Genomic DNA, 8565 nt, shown 5'->3' on the forward strand with positions numbered 1-8565 from the left:
GCACCCCCTGACCCCCTCCACCCCTGCCTGGGGCATCCCCGGGCTTTGAAGGCCAGGCGGTGCAGGGTGGCTGGTGGCCAGACGAGTGTGAGGGCTGATGCTGGAGGGTGGCCAGCAGAGAGCAGCTAGGTATTGATGCGGGCAGAGAGGGCACCGGGGGTAGGGCAGGGTAGATAGGAGGGAGATGGAGAGGCCTCTGAGGGGACGATGGGGACAGTGGGGGCACACAGCCTTCTGGGGTCCCTGTCTTTTAAGTGAGCCCTGGGTCAGGGATGTGCCTCGTCCAGCACCAGGCCCACACCCAGCCGCGCCTGCACCTCCCGGCATGAGGGCCCCAGGGAGGCCCAGGCCCTCAGGGCACTTGGGCAGGAGGCAGGCGGGTGGGAGTCTGGTCGTGTCCAAGGATTCAGCACTCAGGCCCCAGTGGGAAGGTGGGCAGTAGAGGGCTCACCCCTGGTTGTCTGGCTGCCCAAAGGCGAAGCTTGTGAAAGACTGGTGCTCCCCCGTGGTCCAGCGGAAGGAGTCCTTGGCGCTCTTGTAGGTGAGCCCTGGGCCACAGCAACCAAGGTTGGCCCCGCACCCAAGGTCCCCGCACCCCGCCCGCTGCCTGGGCTGAGGGCCTGCCTGGAGCCTGCTGCCCGATGCCCAGTAGGCCCCCAGCCCTGAGACCCCGCTCCGCACTTCCGGCTCCTCTCCGTCAGCTCTCTCCCTGGGGAGGGGACGCATCAGCCTGACTTGTGGCTCCATTCTGGGCTCTGAGCCCTCACCACGCCCTGTCTGCTGGCAGGGCTCCGGGTTACCACAGTGCAGATCCCTGGAGGGGCGTGGGTGTCCCAGCCCCACGAGCACTGCACGCGCGTGGACACACACGGCAACCCCCCCCCCCCCATATCACCCAGGCACTCACCGATCCAGAAGTTCCTGGTCTCAAAGTCACTGTCGGTCACCTCGTTGGTGGTCTCCAGGCGGCCCAGGTAGAAGGCCAGGATGTCCTGCACTTTCTGGCTCTCAATCTGGGCGAGCACCCCGCCCTTGCCCTGTAACCCCAACTCTGGGTCACGCTGACCCCAGAGTGCAGGCCAGCCCCTCCTGTCCCTCCCGCTGCCCACTGTGGCCACGGACGTCAAACCTATGTGCCAGCCAGGCTGTCCCCAGCCACCCATCCCCACCAAAGCCTCCCGCCTTCCTCTCCCCTGCCCACCTCTCCTCTGGCAGGGTCCCAGCCTGGGAAGGGTTTGTTTCACCTGCTCAGTGTCCTAAAGACATCGGGATTGCTCGCCAGCATTAGTAAGTTGAGAGGTCGAAGGAATGCAGCTCTTAAGACAGGGTCCCTCCATAAAGGGGGCAGCTGGCAGGAAGGTGGGGTGAGCGTTACCTGGCATTTCATCTTGGCGCCATAGTAGGTGTCCGCCTCCGAGGACACCGTGAAGCAGTCTCCGTCGATCCTCAGATCGCAGGTGTGGAAGGGAAAGCGCACCTTGGCTGGCGGGAGGGGAGCCTGAGTTTGTGTAGAACCTCAGAGAGGTCATGCTTCCTGTCCTGCAGGGTGTTAAGGCTCAGGGTGCCCCTTCCCTGGCCACCTGCTCCCAAGCTGGTAAATATGTAACAACCAGCTCTCTCTCTCAAAAAAGATAATCTGTGATTGCAGCAGTGCTGTTTCTGGGGTGTAAAGACCCCCCCACCATGGCCAAGTTCACTCAGGGAGTGGGCGAGAGTGCACACCATGGGCATCTGTGGGCTGGTCCGGGTGGGCCCCAGCCCTCACTGAGGGGCCCAGGGTGGGCTGTGTGGCAGGACTCACTGGCGCACTGGGCTCCCCCAAAGCCGACGTCACAGACGCAGGAACACTCCTCTTCCCGAAACCGGCCGTGCACACACCGCACGCTGCACCGCACTGCCAGGATGGAGGATGTGCACGGATGCCAACCCCAGCAAGAAACCCGCCCAGGGCTCCTCTGTGCTCTTTGGCATCTTTGGTTTGATCTTGTCAAGAGAAGCGAATCAGAGCTGGGGCGGGGGGAGCTGCTCGTGGTCACAGAGCTGGGCGATGGGCAGAAAAGGAATCCAGCCGGGATCCTCAGCTGCCCTCTCTGCACCCTCCCAGAGCCTAAGGGCCAGATCAGGTTTCACTTGCAATCCCCTGCAGGGCTCAGGGTCTGGCCGACAGTCGGTGCTCAGTGGATGCCTACTGGACGAGGATACGCTGTGTGCGCTTCACTCACCCGGGTGCCCCGACCCGGCTCCAGGTGCCCCTCACCTTGACAGTATCTGCCTGTGTATCCTGGGGGGCAGTGGCAGTGGCAGGTACTAACGTTGAGATGGCCGTGGTTCCGGCAGCTCATGCGACACGGGTTCCTGGGGACCTCTGGTCAGACAGAAAGGAAATGCTGAGCGGGCCTTCTCTGGGCAGGTCAGGCCGGTGCCTCCCTGGGTGCTGAGGGCCAGGGCTTCTGGGACAGCCTGCCACCCTCCTCTGCATCACCGCATCAGACCCGCTGGTGGGGGCACTTACCACAGAGCCCCCCTGCGTGGTCCCAGGCTTTAAAGCAGCCCGAGACGCTGGCCGTGCAGAGCGAACACCAGGCACCCTTCTTGTAGGGGACGATGGTCTTCCCGTTGACCTCCCAGTTCCCTCTGCGAAAGCAAGCAGCGGAGGGCTGCAAGGACCTGGCCTTGGCCGTGGCAGGGACAGGCCCTGCTGCCTGCCCGCAGCCCCTGTCAGTTCCTTCCTGCCCCGCCAGGGAGTCAGGGAGCTGGGTGAGACAGGGAGATTTCCCAGGAGAGAAAAGATGACCTCCAAACGAATACTGGACAGATTTCCTGAATGCAGGATGGTGCTTCCAGGAAGGGGCGACTGAGCAGAAGTCATGCTCTGCATGGCCAGAATCCTGGGTGCTGCTCTCTCCCACCAGGGGTGCAGACCCAGGGGTAAAGACCTATGGGTGTGTGGGTGTCTCACCCTGGCTGAGAGCACCCTTGCCCTGCAGCCCAGCGGGAGACGGCAGGGCTCTGCCATGCAGGGGGCTTACCCGGGAGAGTAGGCGCAGACAAAGGCTTCCAGCTCGCCCTGGGCCCCAGAGCAGAGGTGCCGCCCACAGCCCAGCTGGCTCGAGGTGGCCCACACAAGCTGCAGGAGACACGGAGGCTCAGACACCCTGTCGTGGGCCTCCCTCCACTCCCAGTCTGGGGACCTGCAGCCTGCAGGATGCTCCCCCGGGGAGGGCAGGCACTTTTGCCCCAAACCAGGCAGATAAACAGTTTTGTCACCTCCCTGGGGACCCCAGGAGCAGAGCAGCTGTGCTGCGCAGGGCTATAAGGATGGATGGGAATAGTCTAGAAAGGCCTCCTGGGTGGGGAGGTGAGGGTCTGCAGATACCTGAAGGGCGGGGAGACTGGATGGCTGGAGGAGAGTGGCAACAGGAAGACCTGGACATCAAAGGCCTTGTGACGGTTGCAAAAATGGCCCCAACACTTCACGACTCCCCACAGCCCATCTTCACAAAATGTGGTTTTGCATCAAGAGGAGGAGTCTCCCACGCCTCGAAAATGGCTGGCCCCATGGCTTGTGTTGCTCAATACAATGCCAGAGAAATGATAGTCTAGCCGTTTTAAACCTAGGTCTCAGGAGACCCTGCAGTTTCCACTCATTCTCTCTCATGCTCAGCCACCATGTGAACAAGCCTGCTGGAGGCTGAAGAACCTTAGAGGGCAGAGAGGATCCACTGAGGCCACTGTGGACAGCCAGCTCCTAGCCCACCCAGCAGCTGGTTACGGTTGCAAGAGTGAGTGCTGCCAAGACCAGAGGAAACTCCCAACCGAGCCCAACCCAAACTGCCAAGCTGCAAAATCACAGGATGCTAAATTTTGGGATAGTGTGTCAGGCATCAATAGCTACCTGATACAGGTTTTTACTAGTATTCAAAACTTAGGTTTAAAGTATTAGAATCAGTGACCACTTGGAAATAACACAAATGGTCAATACCCAAGAATAGCCCAGCAAACTCCAGTAGCTACTAAAAATGACCAGCATGAGGCTGGGAGATACGCCCGTGTAATCACATATATATATATATCTCCAACAAGTAGAGAATGTACATTCTTTTTAGGAGTGCATGGAATTTTGCAGACATTGATCCCTCACTAAACAGCAAAGTGAAAATGAAAGTTGCTCAGTCCTGTCTGACTCTTTGTGACCCCATGGACTATATAGTCCATAGAATTCTCCAGGCCAGAATACTGGAGTGGATAGCCTTTCCCTTCTCCAGGGGATCTTCCCAACCCAGGAATCAAACTGGGGTCTCCTGCATTGCAGGCAGATTCTTTACCAGCTGAGCTCTCAGGGAAGCCTAATAGCTGCAAAGCAAGATTCAATAACTACCAGATAACCTATGTCTTACAGATCACATTCTATGAATTCAATGTAATAAAATCTAAAGGAAGTAATTTAGAAGTAAGTAAAGGAGAAAACCTGGCTTCCCTGGTGGCTCAGTGGTAAAGAATCTTCCTGCCAACGTAGAAGACTTGGGTTTGATCCCTGGGTCGGGACGATCCCCTGGAGAAGGAAAATGGCAACCCTCTCCAGTATTCTTGCCTTGGAAATCCCGTGGACAGAGGAGCCTGGCGGGCCACAGTCCATGGGGTCGCAAAAGAGTCAGACATGACTTAGCGACTAAACAACAAAGGAGAAAACCTAGTTAGGAAATTTAAGCATACACTTCAAAGTCAAAGATGACATTATAATGGAGGGACTTCCCTGCTGGTCAAGCGGCTTGTTAATCAGAATAGGTGCTGGGCTGGAGCAGGATCCTAGAGACCCACTACTGTGACAAGTACACCTGCTCTGATTCTAGATACAGGAGAAATCCTAGGTGTTCCAGGGAAGAGGCTAGGACAGGTACCTTCTGGGAACCTGGGGTAACAACTGTTTACTAATACATAAGTATTTTAGTGTTTGATTAACTATTGTAACAGACGGTACATAGGTGAATTACAGTCCTGCAAGTAGGAAGGCAGGGAAGCGTTAACATTTAAAAATATATATTAATGTTGGTATTGTGATTATTTTTTAGAAAGCTGTTTTTAGTTGTGGCATGTGGGATCTAGTTCCCTGACCAGGGATTGAACCTGGGCCCTCTACATTGGTAGAGTGTGGAATGAAAAAGTTATCTTTTAGACATATATGCTTATTTATGGATAAAATTAGAAGTCTAAAATTTGCTTAAAAATAATATGGGAGGAAAGGGAAGTAGGTAAGGCTATAGATTGGAAAGAAATGTCTGTAAAGGCTACTTATTAAGTTCATATGAAAAAATTAGTAGTAAGAATCAAGAATAGTCAGGAAACTTTTGAACAATAATAATAAGATGGGGGATTTTCCTGTCAAAAAGCTTTGTATGAAGCCATAATAATTAAAGCACATATGTTCAGAGTAATAAAAAAAAAAAAGCAACAAGAAGAGAGAACTCAGCAGATATGGGAGCTTGGTATATGACTGAGATGGCATTAGAGTCCGTGGGGGAAAGAGTCAATACTTAATACAGAAGTAAAAAAAAAAAAAAGATAAAATGAAATTCTACATCACCTGGTGGCTTAATGACTTCAATATGAAAAAAGGAAAACATTTAAACTTTGGAAGAAAAGAAAGAATATCTTCCTGATGTCAGAGTTGAATAGGATTTCTTAAACATAATACAACAAATGGATGAACCATAATAAAAAACACGAGAAGTTTGATTACATTAATATTAAAATTCTCTGAAGATTTCTTACAAAAAGTCACATAAACAAAGAGAAAATACAAGCCATATGTTAGAAACATATGGTTGCAACCAATATGACCAACAAAAGTATAAAGAATATAGAAAAGATGCTTGTAAGTTATTAAGGGAAAGATGAAATTAACCAGCAATGAAGCAGAACAGAAAAGAGGCTCAGTCTCACAGGCAATCAGAGAAATGGAAATTAAAAACAGAATGAGGGAGTGTTCCACAGCATCAAGGCGGCAAAAATTAAGGAGCTGACAGTCCTGGGAAGTGAGAACTGGTTTGCGGACAGGAGTGGAGTAGGGGACACCACTTTGACAACAGGTAGCAAGGCTGTCGGTGCGTGCTCCCTCTGACCCAGCCACTCCCCTTCTAAGTGTATCCTAGGGCGGGAGTCCCCGGTCTCCAGGATCTAGTACCTGATGATCTGAGGTGAAGCTGATGGAATAATAATAGACACAAAGTATACACAATAAATGCAATGCACTAGAATCATCTGGAAACCACCTCCCTCAATTCCAGTCTGTGGAAAACCTGTCTTTTACACAAACTGTCTTTGATGCCAAAAAGGTTGGGGACTGCTATCTTAGAGGAACTCTGGACCCGTGTGTCCAAGAGGGCCTGAGCTGGGATTTATGTGTTGTGGTGTGACTTGGAATAGTTAAAAAAAAAAGTAACCCCAGATGCCCCCCAATTGTAGTTTATTCATAGTGAATCTCCCATGCTTGCTCAAATCAATGGAAGTAAATCTTACAAATGTTATCTGAAGATCTGAAGTGATTGGAGAAGGCAGCGGCACCCCACTCCAGTACACTTGCCTGGAAAATCCCATGGATGGAGGAGCCTGGTGGGCTGCAGTCCATGGGGTTGCTAAGAGTCGGACATGACTGAGCAACTTCACTTTCACTTTTCACTTTCATGCATTGGAGAAGGAAATGGCAACCCACTCCAGTGTTCTTGCCTGGAGAATTCCAAGACGGGGGAGCCTGGTGGGCTGCCGTCTCTGGGGTCGCACAGAGTTGGACACGACTGAAGCGACTTAGCAGCAGCAGCAACGGGAGGACAAGCGACCACCAGTTTTAGGACAAACTGTAGACCCTCGGAGCAGCCCAGCAGGGCAGGGGCCCTGGTTGAGAAGGGCCGCCTCACCTGAGTGTAGCGGGCGCAGGTGGCGTTGGGGGCGCACTCGGCCGCCGCGTGGCTGTACTGGCGCCCCTCGGAGAACCACAGGCCCACTACGTGCACGAAGGTCGCAGAGCCCGCGGGCAGCAGCTGCGCGTTCCAGCCCACGTGCCGGGCGGCCCGCGGAACAGAGGCCGGGCTCGGGGCGGGGGCACCGCAGAGGGCCGCCCGGGCCTGGGCTTGCCAGGCCAGGCTGTCGCTCCAGTCCTGGGGGGCGGGGGGCACACACAGCAGCATCAATAGGGGCCCCGGACTAGGCCCGACTGACCCACCCCTGCTCGGCACCGCAGCACGACCAGAGGCCGTGCGCCTACAAGGAGAGCCCTCGAGCAGGGATCACGCTTGGCGGCTTGAGCGCTCTGAGCTGGTTTCGCCCGCATCCTCGGGGCCAGGGAAAGGCAGGCAGGACCTGCAGGGGGCGCTCCAGGCTGTGGGAATGCCACCTGCCCATCTGGCCCCCCATCCCAGAGCCCGGCTCGCCCAGCACTGAGAGCCTCTAGTCATGGGACCCTCAGGCCCTGCCCAGGACTCCACCCCACTAAGGGGCCGGGTGTTCCTGGGGGCGAGTGCTAGCCCAGGTGATGGGGTGGGCCTCTGCTGTAATCTTTCCCGTCCCTAACGTGAGCTCTGCCGTGCCCACGGCTTCCGAACTGGTTCTGTGCTAGGTGAACCTGGCCCTGGTCATTGTCAGAAAGGCTCCCTCTTAAAAAAAAAAAAAAAAAAGGCTCCCTCTGGCGTCCCTTCTGTGATGTAAAAAGTTGCAACAGCCATGCTGCTGGGTCTTATTCCCTAATTCTGGTTTTGGAGTGTGTAGGGGCTCCAGCTGGGACACCGGACCCGAGAGGGTGTAAGAGGTCTCCAGGGCCTCTGCTTTGGTCTCAGCAGGCAGAGCTCTCTGGAGTGGAGCCAATCCACTCTCCCCAACCAGGCGTCCCTGCCCCCATCCACCAGCCCCCTCCTCTGAAACAGGGGCCTCAGCAACCAAGATGACATGTGTCACTCTATTGTCATGCCCGGGTCCAGCCCTGCCACCTCATTCCAGTTGTGTGACCTCCAGCTGTCTCCTAATCTCCATGAGACTGAACATACTCTTCTGTAAAATGGGATAGTAAGGTGGGAGCTCCCTGGTTGCCTAGTGGTTAGGGTTCTGGGTTTTCAGGGCCCTGGTTCAGTCCCTGCTCGGAGAACTGAGATCCCACAAGCCATGCAGCACAGCCAAAAAAAGAGGGGGCGGTAATAAGGTACCCACAGGATAAGATGGTGTGAGGATTACATGGCTGCAGGATTACAAAGTGCTGCACTTAGGGCCTGACCCCAGCAGACGGTGGTTGAGATTTCACTGCTGATGGGGGCTGCACGGGGCCCATCAGGGCCTCAGCCTCCCATGGGTGCCCAGGGCCAGAGCTGTGCGTGTGACAGAGGCTGAGCCGTGGGGCTCCACTTGGTTTTTAAAGAGGTGCTCTTTTCTTAGACTCAGGCACAAGGGCCGTGGGAAGTGCAGGGCTTGACCAGAAGCACCCTCACTCCAGGCCCTAGGGCTGCGTGCGTGTGGGAGTCGGGAGCCAGGACCTGGGCCCGGGGGAGGGGCTGAGCACATGCAGAGGCGGGAAAGGGGTGAGGC

At 55.0% G+C, this 8565-nt stretch overlaps 1 protein-coding gene across 2 annotated transcripts in view; it reads right to left on the reverse strand.

Annotated features, from left to right (window-relative positions):
• LOC104996465 (C-type lectin domain family 18 member A-like) overlaps window positions 1–8565 on the reverse strand; it is a 12346-nt gene that overhangs the window by 1825 nt on the left and 1956 nt on the right. For both annotated transcript variants that reach the window (XM_010850729.1, XM_010850728.1), the window contains 8 exons: window positions 6912–7151; window positions 3030–3127; window positions 2513–2634; window positions 2258–2365; window positions 1802–1894; window positions 1376–1482; window positions 908–1037; window positions 452–548 (listed from right to left, as the gene is read on the reverse strand). In XM_010850729.1, the coding sequence (XP_010849031.1) occupies window positions 452–548; window positions 908–1037; window positions 1376–1482; window positions 1802–1894; window positions 2258–2365; window positions 2513–2634; window positions 3030–3127; window positions 6912–7151 (995 nt within the window). The remainder of the gene's footprint in view (window positions 1–451; window positions 549–907; window positions 1038–1375; window positions 1483–1801; window positions 1895–2257; window positions 2366–2512; window positions 2635–3029; window positions 3128–6911; window positions 7152–8565) is intronic.

Source organism: Bison bison, unplaced genomic scaffold, assembly GCF_000754665.1.
Source record: "Bison bison bison isolate TAMUID 2011002044 unplaced genomic scaffold, Bison_UMD1.0 scf7180017864295, whole genome shotgun sequence".
NCBI lineage: Eukaryota > Metazoa > Chordata > Mammalia > Artiodactyla > Bovidae > Bison > Bison bison.